The sequence below is a fragment of the Falco peregrinus genome, chromosome 4, assembly GCF_023634155.1.
Source record: "Falco peregrinus isolate bFalPer1 chromosome 4, bFalPer1.pri, whole genome shotgun sequence".
Lineage (NCBI taxonomy): Eukaryota > Metazoa > Chordata > Aves > Falconiformes > Falconidae > Falco > Falco peregrinus.
Genome location: NC_073724.1, coordinates 24,285,379 through 24,300,292, shown reverse-complemented (window position 1 = coordinate 24,300,292; position 14,914 = coordinate 24,285,379). Strand labels below are relative to the sequence as shown.

Below are 14,914 nucleotides of genomic sequence, written 5' to 3'. Positions count from 1 at the left end.
TGTGTGTGTACTTTCTCCTTCAGATTTCAGGTTTTATTCATGTGCTGTAGTGAAACATGTCTGTTTAAGCAAGTAAAATGTTCACACCTATGCTTTTGTCATCCAATCATGACAATTAAAATCATGTCATTTTTCAAGAATTACAAATATGTGGAGTCTTACAAGAGGACATGAATCTGGAGATGATGATAATTTTCATTGCAACCAAGTTCATGTCCAGGGTCCATCCAAATGCTATGACTTCAGGCAGAGTGAAAGTGATCTCTTTGAAAGAGAATTTGGAGATTTTGTAAGCCAGTTCTTTTAACGGATAATTAATGAGGAGAGGGAAGGAAAAGAAGGCTTTCTGACATCCTGCTCGTTTGAGCATTTATGTTGCTTTAAACACACATTTAAATTAGTGTAGGCAGTGATCGGTTGTGTTGACCAGTTTGGGTGTTGTTTTTTTTTGTTTTGTGTTTGTTTGGGGCTTCTGAGCACTGAGAAAACTAAGTTCTGACACAATACAAATAGGATAATAATTAGCTATTTTAATAGGTTCCGGTCAAACTTGTTCATGAGTGCTCTTCAGTTGGCAAACTGCAACATTGCATAACAGGTTATTTTTAGGTCCACGATCTGGACAAGATTAAGCATTTCTTTAAGAAGAAGAGGAAAAGTTTATTCACAGGTCTGATATGTCCCACCATGTTTAAAATGCAGGAGGCTATTAAATTATCTTTAGCTATACAGTTGAGTCTTTCACTTTCAAATAGATAAACGTGTAATTATCATAGAGACCTGCAGGAAAATTTTCATGTTCTACAATTATACGTTTTCATTGCTTGTTTTGTTTTATTTCTACTTATTTTGCTATGTATGACTTAATAAGATGAGGACTAATTTTAAATTTCAATTTTAAACTTAGAGTAAGAATTTTATGTTCTTCACCTGGTGACTCAGATAGAGAAGAAAAATCACTGTATCTAAAAAAAAAAAGGAAAGGGAAAACTGTGACCTTTTAAACACTGTTCTTAATTCACCTTCTCAGCTTGCAGAGAGTACCACCTGGCAGTATCAAGCAAACAGGGGGGATTTTTTTGTTGATTTTTTTTTTCCTTCCTGGTCTTAGCCAGTCCAACACTTCATAAAGCCCAGTTCCTTGTTTCTGTTTTGATACCTGTCCAGTGTGCTTTATGGCTCTCCAAGATTACTCTTAACTTTTTTCCATAACTGTAATTGTTTAAGAAACATTTGCAAAGAGTACCACAGTTGCTATTTTTTTTTTCTTCCAAGATGACTCTTTTTTCCATAACTGTAATAGTTTAAGAAACATTTGCAGAGTACCACAGGTGCTTTTTTTTTTTTTTTCCTTCCTTTCATGTTTAACCTAAGAGGTTTTTGTGAACCATTTGTTGCCCTGCTAAGCAGTCCAGACAAGTGCAGTGGGTTTTTAGCCAATCTTTTGGCTCAACATTCCTTCTAGTAACTGAAGGGGAACATAGAGAAGAGCACTCTGGCAGGTAGTAGAGCATGTCTTCTGCACCGCTGTGTGTTCACATGGTGGTAGCTGCAATAACAGGACATGGCCCCTGTGTTTCTCATTTGATTTCAGGTTGGAATCATCTGCTGATCTCAGGACAAGCAGATTACTGTGGTTAAGCGGTAAGCATTTGTCAGACTGCAGGGAAGGTCTTCACATATGTTGTAGTCATGAGCTCTGCTCTTAGTTCTTCAGTCTGTGTTCTTGGTGGTACCTATGTTAAAGCCTAAAGTTTAAACTCTGTTGCATACTTCTTATATATTCAGAAAGTGAGACAATGTCCGCATGAATAATTTCACTATTAGCTCTATAAAAAATGTTTTTACATGGCAAAGGACATGTTGATCACTGAAGTCCCCAATTTCTCTAAATAAATCTCTTAAGAGCAACTGCTTCCTTTCATTGCTAAAGTGATAATAAGAAACATGTCTTTAGAGATACAGAAGGCAGAGACATGCATGAGAAGGAGATTGAAGTGTGGTTAACAGCAGTAGCTGGTGTTTCAAAGAAGACTACTTAAACAGATAAACAGGTAGAAAAGCCACTGTTCAAGATCTTTGCTGAAATGAAACCAAGAATTGAAAGGATTTTTTCCCCCCTATTTTAGTGTTAAATATTATTGACCTTTTCCAAAGATTTCTCTGGCAGGAAAGAAAGGATTGTTTGGGTTTGTTTGGTTTTTTTGTTTGTTTGTTTGTTTTGGTTTTTTTTTAAATTATTTTGAAAACTAAAACCACCTTTGACATAGAAGCTGATAGTTTCACTCGTAGAATTCAGCCTGAAGTTTACTCTTGCCAGAAACCCCCTGGAAATACAAGTGGGTGTGTTCTGCTTGAATAATCACATGTAAATGCAGAGGTGCCAGCAGCACTATAATAATGACTGTAGCATCTTTGAAGGCACTCTGAAGCTTCCATTCAAAGGCACTCTTAAATAATTAATATTTTTTTTCCAATTCACATGCAATATGTAATGACATCCCCCAAGTACCAGATTTCCTTCCTTTCTTTTCTTTCTTATGCAAAGAACAGAATATTTGAATTAAGACAGTGGTTGCTAACTTGTATAGTACAGAAAAGTGATGGAAGAGCAGCTCTAGATAGTTCTTTGTTGTGACCCTCTGTAACCTTTTCTTATCAAAGAAGTGACAGCTTGAAAAACTAGGTACATCTGAGGTGATCTTAGAAGTCTGGCTTCCCTGCTGCAAATAAAGGGAGGCAATTTTGTCCACTTAGGTATGTTCTTTGGCTCCTGGCAGTTCATTCTGTGACCATATATGTGGTCCTTCTTGTAAGACTGACTGCTCAGCTGGTTGATCATGGTTTTAATCTTCTTCTCTCTTTTTTTTTTTTTTTTCCTTTTTTTTTTCTGGCAGATACCGAGCATCTCTATACGGTAGTGTATGAAGAGATCTGTGGGCGTTTTGGAAAGACCTATACCTGGGATGTGAAATCCTTGGTCATGGGTAAAAAAGCCCTAGAAGGGGCACAGATTATTCGAGATGTTCTAGATCTTCCAATAACCAAAGAAGAGTTATTACATGAATGTAAAATGAAGCAGGAGAAGGTGTTCCCTACTGCTGAACTGATGCCAGGTATGTTTCTCTTCAATATTTATAAACTGTTTATGGAATTATATTAGTGCTAATCAAGGTAGAAATCTTTAACCTGCCTTCCACACAATGGTTTCTCTTAAAGGTTCAGTTTCATCATTCTTGTTTTAACAAGTTTTACTCAAATCTACCTGTTCTTTATGTGTTAAAGAATTTAATTTTTTACCTGTTACAGGGTACTGGCAACATTTTTCTCTTGTTTACTTGGAGAACAGCTTTCTTTATATATGTTTGAAAAGAAGAAAAAAGACTAGGTAAATGTGCATGAAATCTGCTTTGTAAACCAGGCATTCTTTATAAAACTTGACAGCTGTGTAACTTTGCAAGTTATTTTTCTCTGGCTTTGGGCGTAGTGTGACTTTGTTAAGCACAAACACACTTTTAAATGTGCAGGCAAATGTATGAGCCCATGGGTTCTTTCAGTTGGTGTTAATCTTACCTAACCTGAACACTGAAATGTAAGCATGGTGTCTGAGCCAGATGTGTGTCAATGGAGAGTGAGGGCTTCTCAGGTTATCCTAAGACAAGTAATTTTTATCACCCTCTGAAGATACATGTCTTTTACCAGTGATCGTGCAGGAAGTCCAAATGAGTAGCTTAAACCAAGTAGCTCAAGATAAGCAGGAGGATGAATCTTATCTACGGTGTGAGCTCATACTTTTATATTCAGTTACATTTATATCTGAAATGCTTAGAGAAAAATCCTCAGCCATGCAGGACAAGAAATACTTGAAGATAAAATTGCTGTTAACTTTTTGTACAATGTTAAACTTCCTGGAGCAAATATCAATAATTTATGAAGGAAAAATGAAAAATAAAAAAGGAGGATGGAGGAAAGGGGGAAGAATAAAAAAAAGTATTGGAAGTGAAATAACTCCATGTCACTATAATGAGTCTGTTATAATTTTTTTCTCTTTCAATGTGTGCTTGTTTGTTCTGACAGACTCTACAGTGCGTTAATGATGTTTTAATTTTTAGATGCTTTTTTATAACTAGTTTCATAATTCATTAAAAGTATGAAAGTTAAAAATATGTGATATGTTAGCAATAAATAACAAGCAGCAAAAATAAAAGGTATAATTATTTTAGGCAGCTTAAAAACTAGAGTATTTTATGCAGCTGAGTTATCTCTCTGATGTCTTTTATATGCAAGATTTTTCAAATTCAATCCTTCTCATTTACAGATTCACCTAAAACTGTAAACCTACTTAAAATCTCCAGGAAAACAAGAAAGATGGGGGGATGTTTTTTTCATTTTTCACATCAAATTTCCAGGACTAACTTTGCAGCTATATCTTTTAGAAGGCAAACAAAAAAAACCCCAAAACCTAGCCTGAGTTTAAAAAATATCAAATGGACAGACTGGGTGAAGTGTTAGGAGGCACAGAGAAGAGTTGCTGTAATGTAACAGCACAGGTAGTAGATGCCGTTAAGTGGTTATTCTCTGCCTGCTGAGGCTTGTGATAATGTGACTGAGCTGGCTTCAACAGAGTTGCAGAGAGGTGATGGAACAGATTAGCTGAAGGAAAGATGAAGTTTTGCACTGTTCCTGCCTTCAAAAAGTGAATTCTGGGCTTGCTGGAGCTGGGCTATTGTAGATGAAACAAGCAAAATCCTTACTGGGACAAGCAAATAAACACTTTTATCATCCCCAGAATTGTTCAACTGATTATCTTTTCAGTTCAACTAAATACATGTGATAACTTTCTTCAGGCTATTTTCTAAAGCAGAATTGATGTGAACTTGAATATTTTATGCTCGCTGGCCACTGCAGGGAGCAAAGGCAGCCTTGGTCACTGAAGTAATGGGATCTGTACTTTACTTGGTAGTAGCATATGAGAAACAAGTTGAATTGCCATGAATTTTGAGAAAAACTAAGTTGATGTCAGTTAACAAGATAGAAATGGCTCCAGCTACCTACTCTTTAGTTTCTTTAAGGACTGACCTGTTCTTCAGTCTGACAACCAGATTTTTTAATCTGATACTTTTCTTCTGTCCTTTTGTATCTTCTGAGGATATTTATTAACATAATCCTTGTAGATTTATTCTACGGCCTCTTAATGTTCTTTAATAGAGAATGAACTTCATGCAGGTTTTTTGTAAGACTGTGGTGACATTTGGAGTTTTGCATGTTATCTGTGTAAACTGATCTTTCAGATAGTTACAGGTAAATGGAGTAAAGTGAAAGTTAATTGTCACATTTATTAATGACATAAGATGGCTCTGATGTGCTGAGTTTCTGGCCATCTTTTGACAGTTAATAGGCAGGTGGGGTTCTATTTTTCAATCAATTTCTACAGTTTTTCCAAAAAGTAAGATTCAAATTTGGTTTGCTGAAGAACAGTGCTGAATGATGACCAATGATACATGAAAAAGTGACTTAAGCAAAAACAGCACTTGTTTCTGGATGTAGAATGAGCTATGCACATGTTTTTTGCCAGCAATGATAACTCTGTTAATTCCAAAATCAGGTAATTGATAGGTCATTAGTGATAGTTAAGGATGAAATACAAGTTGTATGAATACATGATTGGCAAAGCAGTGCTTTGTCTGACAGGCTGTGTCATAGCTATGCCACTTAATGTACAACAGTTCTGAGACATTAGTGGCTGAAGACTGAATTTTGACTATTTCAGTATGACTGAATTGACTGACAAGCTTTAGTACATCAAAAATGTACAAAAATACAGATTTTTGTCTATGAAGAGGATATATCAATTTCTAATAGGGAATTTTCTGGTAACTATTTGAGATTTTTTCAGAGTTAGTTTTATATATTTTAGATTTATTTTTAGTTCGGAAAGAATCCTAGAGAAGACTAGTTTTGATTCAGTGGAGAAATAAGTTAATCCAAGACAACACTGACAAAATGACAAGGCTGCCACTGGTGCAGCTTTTGTAAATATTTGTCAGACATTGTTATCTGCAAGAGTAACATAGTAGGCTTTCTGTTTCTGCCAATGCAGTACTATGTTGCACTGAAGTAGATTGTGAGAAGAGTAAGGGGTGGCAAGTGGAGCCAGAAGAAAACCCATGCATATGTATGTTTACCTATATATGTATAGGTGGGCTTTGCTTAACATAAACCCAGAATATACATTAAGCCAGAAAAACCTGACTCTGAGTTACACAGCTGCCAGCATTTACTATAATCACATCAGGTTTATGAAATTATTACCGTTTCTTCATAGCAGTCTCTGTTTTGTGGCTCATCATCATCACAAAGCACAGTTCCTTAAGCATTGTATGGTTGTGTATACCTTTCAGACATTTTCCATTCCTGGGTCATTTTCATGATAACTGAGATTTCTTTGTTGCAACTCCAGTTCAGCCAGTGCAGAATGTGATGTGCAAGCTATTTTCCAGTTCAAGTACAGCTGGCTGTAATTTCATAGCTCAGTTTTAGTACCAAGTAAAGCCAGTCAGCAATCACAAAAAGAGAAGAAAGAAAACCAGTTCAAGTTCCAATGGCAATTCATATTTTTTTCTTGAACACTTCTATTCAACCAGCAGTCTAGTTTGCTTAGTTGTTGTTTCCTTGATTCATGTTGTACCTTTAACAGTTAAACAGACTTCCTATCATGTTACCTTTTCTTTTCCTTGCTGTTACTTTTTAATTGTAGCATTGAGTCCATGCTGGGCTTGGTGAGCCTGTAACCCCTAGAGATAAGTCAATTAGCTGCAAACTCAGAATGATGCTGTCAGGTAGATTTCAAACATTTGGCCTTTGCGTTAAGTCCTAAAGGACTGCAACTGAAAAATGCTTGTATCAGGAAATCAGCAACACAGTTGACAGGAGTTCTGAATTGTGTAAAATTTAGTACTTATGTTTTTTCCATGGCCATGCATGTGTCAGTATGTGCAGACTAAAATGAGATTATTGATTTCATGAATAGGGAGTCTCTGCCACCAGAAGGATCTGTGGTACTTTTTAGAGAGCAATAGGATGAGAAGATAGAACTCTTCATTAATAGCCAATTACCTTTCAAAGTGAGTATTAGGTTATTAGTTTCCACCTCCAGTTTTGTAATTCAGTGAAAGTATAACATACCATTGCAGATAGCAATTTTAAACAGTGTCTGAAATAAAGAAACAGGTGGATCTGAGACTTATGTTTCCATAGTCTCATGAGATTCAGAAACAGAACAGAGTAGAATAGAGTAGAATAGACTATTTCAGTTGGAAGGGACCTACAACGATCATCTAGTCCAACTGCCTGACCAGTTCAGGGCTGACAAAGCTTCCATGGCGGTTACACCAAATGCTGGAAAGCTCCGCCTCTGTCACGCTCACCTTCACAGCAGCAATGCTGAATGCACTTGAGGATTGAGAGCAAGTGTAGATAATGAATAGCACTGTGCTGATGGGCTTGCAGCTGTTGTAGCACACCAGACTACATAAAATATTTTTTAATCAGTTTGTGACTTAAGTGAACAGACAGCTGCTTCTTGTTCTAAGTGAGATTATACTTTTTTTTTTAGTTTGTTGGATGCTTTTAGTGTTTAGAGGCTGCTGAGTTTTTTTCCATTCAATCGTTTTTATGAATTTAAAGGTTTACCATTATATTGGCTAGAAATCCAATCAACTTGACAAAGCTCTGAGTGGTAATGTTAGCTTTTCTTTGATTAAAGAGAGTGATGAAATTTTTAAGAGCTTTAAGTTTGGTGTGATATCACATTCAGTGTGGGAACTGTAAATGATTTTGAAAAAGAGCAGTCTTTTTATACAGAGGCTATGTTTATCCTTAAGATTTCCATTTGTGCTCAACTGGACATAAATCATCAAGACACGCATAATACATGTATACAGTTAATTTAAACAATGCATGGAGCACTTCGGTTTCCTTTAGTCTTTTTCTCAGCAGTAAATCTTTTCTTCCAAATACACATTGAATGCTCTTGGAGAGCTTGTTTTGTGTAAGATTACACCAAAATAAAGTGGACTAGAGTATAGTTGTCTAAAGAGCTTTGATTTTGGTGCCCCAGAGGTCAGGTGTTCTCTGTTCTCATGCCATTACTGTGAGTAGAAAGCTAACTGTATCTACACAGTGGTGAACGAAGAGCAATGCTGTCATAGATGTATGTGAAGATGGAGTGCTAAAAGTCTACAAAAAGAGTGTAAAGTTGTATTTGGGCTCATAATTTGTGTGCAGAGTATGTGAAGAAGGAGCATGGTACAGTTCTTCCAACAAAAGTTTCAGTGCATAGGGCAAAAGTCTGTTGATTGAGACAATGTTCTTTAAAAAGCCTATAGCTGTGTTGTTTCTTCTGCAGAATATGCTTTATCTCAGCTACAAGACTTAGCAAGTATTGTTATATTGGCATGGGCTACATAGTGTAGATGAGCTCCAAAATTATAGCAGGGAAAGAGACTCAAAACATGCGCATACACCAGTGAAGGAAAACAGGATAGAAGAAGTAATAGATTAATGGACTAGTCAAACATGATACAAAAAGGAAAACAAAAAGGAATGTTTTTTTGGACAAGAGTAAATAGCTCAGATTATATAAATAAATAAATAAAGTACACCACCCCACCGCCCCCCAAGAAGACTCAAACACACATAGATACAACAAAATGCAAGTAGTGAAAGATTTGGTTGCCCGTGAAATACAGGGGATTTTTTCTCCATTAAAAAGAACTTCATGGCATCTCTCAATACCCAACCCCATTTTTCAAAGCAGCACATTTTTTATCAAAAAGTTTAGGGAGAGAATCATGCCTTTGGCTTATACAGTTACAATAAAATAAATGTGACTAATAGGACTCATGATTAAATTGTCAGATGAGAGTGGCCTGTACAGCATATCAAAGTAAGGAGAATGAATATCTTTTCAACAATTAAAATTAACTGGAGACCAAATTACATTATTGCAATTACAAAATACAGACAAAAAAATGAGAATAGTACAGGAATTTAATTGAACAAATAACCAAATTATCCGTAACTAACTGCAGAGGGGGATAAGACAATTTAATAAGTAAAATGTCCTAAATAACTCACGTCTTCTAAAGTATTTCTGTAGTCCCCCAAACTATGTCCAAGGATACACAGCAGTTGTAGGTAGCAGTAATGTTACTGTAATACATGATTTGAGGCCTATGTGAGAGGAAGTCTTAAATGAAAAGTAGTATCTTTCATTAAACTAACTAAACTAACTATGGAGAAGCTTTTAGGTATAGAAAATCATCTTCATATCAGTTTTAAAATACCCATTTGTTATTTTGGTGTTTGTTTTTTTTTTTAAAAGAGTTCCCATGTTTGCTTTCTAAAGAAGCACCTATGAAGAGGTAGGCACAAAATTATAATTTTCAGTTTATCCAAAGCTTTTATAATTTCTGTACATGTAGCCTTTGCCTTTCTGTAATAGTTTAGCTTGAACTTGCACTTCAATCTGAAAATGAACAGGCAGAATCTATGAGAAGTCCACAGTATAACATGATTCCACTGGCTACTTGATACTTGCATTTAATTAGTATAAGGAATGTGCTCTATTTAAAGTGTTTTGTTTGTTGTGGTTGTTGGGTTTTTTTTTCATTTGCTACCTTAAACTTTAGTAATCTTACATTACACTATTTCTCTGATTAGTAGATGTCCAACACTGTAATGGTTTGAGTAAGGACAACACTCATTTAGAAGAATATAAGGTATTAATGTATATTATGCTCTCTGTTACATCTTGCTCAAAATTTTCTTAAATTGATTAACACTGTAGCTAAATTAGTTGGAAAGTATGAAAGAATATTATCTATGATGGTTGGTGCAGAATTGAAACCCCTGTGAACTCTTAGGGTTTTGTTTGAGGGTGGGGAAATTGGGGATGTATCTGCTCTATGTTCTTCCTAGCAGAACATGTTAACTTTCTAATAAAATTTTTAAAAAAAGACATAGCACACACACAGTCTCTCTATAGCCCAGTGATTTCCTGGGATTGCATAATGATTAAAATACTATTAATTAGAAATAAGATGTGATTAGTACCTAGGTGGCACCCAAGGAAGGACTAAAGAGTTGCAGGGAGGTATAGTACACTCTAATGTTCATGAAAGGATTTGCCACTGAATATGCCACTGTTTGTTTATTTGAGGTCTTCTTAGTTAGGTAGGAGCTTCTGTAATGTAATTTTGAAGCTGAACTTCCATAAAAGCTGCCTTGTAAATATTAATGTGCTCACTTCTTGGGGTCCTATTTACAGTGTATGCTTTTGCTTAGGAGAAGGCCTTGGGGAGTTCCATTCTTTTTTAAGGCCTTTTCCTTACATAGCTTATGTTCATCTTTTTAGGACTGAAACAGACATTAGAAAGACAGTGGGACTGTCTGTGTAGGCCTGGGCATTTATGTGACCTTGTTCCTGCACTCTGTGCTGGTGGTACACAAGCCAGCTATATTCCTGAAGCCATGAGGCTGTAGGACTTTGTGCTTAGAAGACCATCAAACAGTGGATTTTCAAGTTAAGGTACTGGCAAAGCTTCAAAAGAATTAGCTGCAAGCAGAAACGTGAACACCAGAAAGAGTTCAACTGGTGAACAGAGGAAACTGAAATTATGATTCAGTGCTGAAGTGGCAAACAGCATGAACAACTCTACCCTGTCTCATATATTTGCCCAGTTTATGATGGAGATTGCTTTCTTTTCTATCTTGAAAAGCATTCTTATACTGTACTGTAACATGTTCATAGAAATTTCACTTTAAGAAAAGAGAAAAAGGAAAAAATGCTTTGTAAGTCAGAAGTTTGGTTGGGGACTTATATTAGGAAAAAACAGAAGAGCTTTATATTATCTCCCTATATTACCTCCCATTTCAGAAGAAATAGGTCCGAATCTGGAGTTCCAGAAGTGGTACAAGTTAAGAACAGCATTCTCTTTAGTGGTAGACAAACAAGAAAAGGGATGGTATGAAAATTTGAAAGTGTATCAAATAAAATACAGCAAAAATGTATGTGATGTTCACTGTTCTGAAGTATTCTGTATGTCACAGAGCTCATGTTTGTATAAAGCTAAAAGGAAAATAAAAATTCCCTTTGTTTTCTATCAATTTGAATTAGCTCTCAGGAGTTATTTATTGTTGATTTTCACTTTATAATGAATAATGCCATTTTATTATAAAATGTGATAATTGAAAAAAAATTGTATCGAAAACAGTCTTGTAATTGCATATAAATAATTAGATAGGGACTATCACTGGATCATTTTAGCAAAGCTTTATTTGGTTGCCTGAACTCTTGCTGTACATGTTTGTATTAGTCAATGAAAAGGAAAATGTGACAATTAGCCCAAGGGTTTTGTTGTTCAGTATAAGTCTTAATTTTAGTTTGTCAGTTGATCCAATGTGTTAGTCACTGTGGTTTCAGCTGAATCTAAAGACAACAAACACCACATTGAGAGTCTAATGGAGAATTCTACTTATTTTGAAAAGAAATTTACATATATATTATATATGTTTTTCTACAACATCTAGAACAAAAATGCTGGTCTCTTCCTTTAAAATGTGTCGGTGGTCTGAGAAAAATAACTCCTTTCTGTTGATATAGTTAGGTTTTTTTTTCCAAAATTTGTTAATTTCATTGACATTTGTGATTAATTAGATTGTAAAGATGCTGACATTTAAAGTTGATCCTTCTTTTCAGCTTCTGTAACTAAACTCGGCTTACAGTTCATTTCACCTTCTTTTCTTTCCAGTAGTCAACCAGTGTTTTAACTATTATATTTAGAATATAGTAAGCTTCTGTGTCTGTTCTAAAATCTAATATTTAAAGAAACAGATAAAAGAAACAGTATTTACCTTTTTGATTGTTTGAAATGGAAAAGTACTTCTGGAAATAAAGCATAGCAATGTGGGGTATTTATTCCTGATTTTTCTAATCATTACTTGGAAGAATTTATTTTGTACTGCCTAAGACTGTTACTGCATGTGTACCACATTAGGAATGTATCCTTATGCTGGAAAACCAGAGAGCCTTATTTCTTTTAATCTTTTTAATTTTTTTTATTTTAATGAAGGATGCTGAAAGAAAAAAAAAAACACAACCACAACCCCCCCCCAAAAAAAAACAACTTGCTGTATGTGGCTAAGCTTTCAATAGGGTGGGTGGAGAATGGTCCCAGGAAGCCTAGTAGATGGGTCCCTCTATGATGGATGGGCCTTGATCCCTTGCATGGTAGCTACAAGTAAGTTAGAAGTTAGCAAATTCATAGAAATTTTCATTGTACTTCTTTATAGTTACTGAGTTTTTAATCAGTTGTTTTTGATGTAATTGAAGTCTTCATTTGACTGAAAAATCTATGCAGCTATGGGTGATACAATGACAAAGTATATGCCAGGGGAAATTTCTTGCAGATCTTTAAAGCAGTTCCCCACTTCCCCTTCTGTTGATATTTTCTGTAAAAAAAGCACTAGAAAGATACTAAGAAAGATATTATATTCCTAATGAAGAATTATATGCTGAATTAGTACAATAACTGTCAGTAATCTGATGTGGTGGCAAAGTGTCTAGAGCTATACTGGTGGTAATTGATACAAACAAAAATGGATTTTGTGATCTATAGCTTTTACAAAGAAATAACAAACCTGGCATGAAAATATTTTTCAATTGCTACTGTCTTGAGCTTAAGTTATGCAGCTGTTCTTCCATATGCAATTTATTTTTTTCCACACAGCTGATTTTCCCCATGATTTTTTTTTCCTAATCTACCTTGCTATGTATGTATGTAAACATACGCAAATAATAACTTGTTTAATGGCACATTTTTATTAAAGTGCATTTTCTGAATAATTTAAATCTTTGCTCTCTGGAGCTGTTAGGGACAGCTGCATTTTTGCTCCCCTGTAGTGACGGAAGCCAAAAAGAGAAAGTAAACACATGCATACACATTTACACACTGAAATCATGAGATGTGCTGGGGGAATCTAAGAGGGAACACTGAAGAAATAACCTTTCTGCAACAGCGCTTTTCTGTGGCTGGCTACCTCCAATAGAAACTTACAATATACATGCCCTGTGACAGATGAACTGAAGCTCTAATGCAGTGGGACTGAAGAAAATTAGCTATTTGCATGGAGCACAACTTTAGAGAAAACGAACTATATCAGCGAAGGCATAGGAGGTGGGAAAACTCTTACTTGTGTGGTCTTCAGACTTCTGCTTTGTACAACCACACACATGATATGCCAGCCTTGCTAAGTGTTGCAGATTATTTAGAATAAATTCCATTGAATGAATGCATTTTATTTTAAAAAAAGAGACATTTAGGCTACTGCTTTACATCAGGAGGTCTTAGTACTTCCATTAGTTTAATACAGGCTTACTTCACATGATTCAGAATGAAAACATATTCTGTATCTGGAATAAAAAGTTGACTTGTATTTAGTATCATATTTTAGTGAGAGGACGGAGCAGCGTCATGTGGGATAATAAGCGCTTGCTTATCATTAGTATAATTATTTAAGGGGGCATACAAAGGCTTTTAAATGGGTGATGCATTGATATTAGAGGAGGAATAACACTTGTTATTTCTGTCCAGCTGTGAGTCTAACATCACAGAAGTGCATGTATTTATAATTTAAGGCTGTCTTCAAGCATGGAGCTGGAAATGTCAGTCATCAATTGGTTGATTAGATTCTGGAAAATAGAGAAGAAATCTGCAGAGGGCCACATCTGCAAGTCATATTTTGAGATAGATGGGTTAGTTAATACACCTATTTACTAATCTACACACTTCTTTATCAGCAGTAATTATAATTTCTCAAAGTTGCACATATGACTATACTTGGCAAAAATGTGTTGCAGGTAAAATTGTTGTTCATAGAATTGCCAAAATGGGGCAGAACAGCTGGATCACATGGGAAATGCAAATCAGAGATGCTGGGTTGGCAAAGGAAAGAATTAAATGGATGAGGAGTAGGAATGTTTTGAGGGAGAAGGGACCAGACCTAAGTATGGTGGTGAATCAGGAGGAAGAGAATAAGGTTACATTAGTATGATCAGGCATGAAAAGTAGGATAAGAATTCATGCAGTTGGAAGGTGAAAACATAAAATTCTGCTCAAGTTGGTTCAAAGAGCCAAAACTGGAGGCTTATCTACCTAAAACTAACACCCTGTGTCCAACACAGTTTGAATTCATGCCAAGAAGCAGAGCTGAAATGATGTTACATGTATGGAGGGATTTTCTCTTTTAAATTTGTAAGGACTGGGCTCCACTCTTGTTCACCACTAGACACTGTTAATTGTTTTGCCTGGGAGAGGTATCCAACATTTAGAATGCTGCAGTGAAGAAGCATTGAAACCTCTGCATAGGAAACTCAAAACTTGCACTGAATAATAAAGTAGGTTTCCCTCTTACACGGACTGCTGTGTTTTCACTGTTTACTGCGTTAACCTTCCCTAGAAGACTGGATTGGATTGAAGTTTCTACCCATTAGGCTTGAGATGTTCATTACTCTGGGTTCACATTATCAATAGATAAAGCTCTGGTATATTAACAGTTGTGACTGACAGCTTCCCGCCTCTGCCCATTGTTACTCGCTTTAGTAATTACAAAAGAGAAACTGAGCTCTCTTAGGGGCTGGTTTAAGCCAGCTGAATACCTGCTTCAGAAATTAGAACTATACCATTCAGTGAGAAGAGTATATTTCTTTGGGTTTTTTTTTTCCCCAGAAGCATAACTGTGTATAAAAGAAAATATTCCCTTGTGTGTCTTCACATACAGAGTCTGAAATAATAAACATACATAAAGTTGGGGACATTGCTTTATGAGCTTCTAGTGGATATACTTATGCAAT

The 14,914-nt window shown here is 35.6% G+C and overlaps 1 protein-coding gene across 1 annotated transcript in view; it reads left to right on the top strand.

Moving 5' to 3' along the window:
- The window catches only part of PUDP (pseudouridine 5'-phosphatase), a 75,369-nt gene that overhangs the window by 26,645 nt on the left and 33,810 nt on the right, over positions 1–14,914 (top strand). Inside the window, exon 2 of the mRNA XM_055801140.1 lies at positions 2,898–3,116. Coding sequence (XP_055657115.1) covers positions 2,898–3,116 — 219 coding nt within the window. The remainder of the gene's footprint in view (positions 1–2,897; positions 3,117–14,914) is intronic.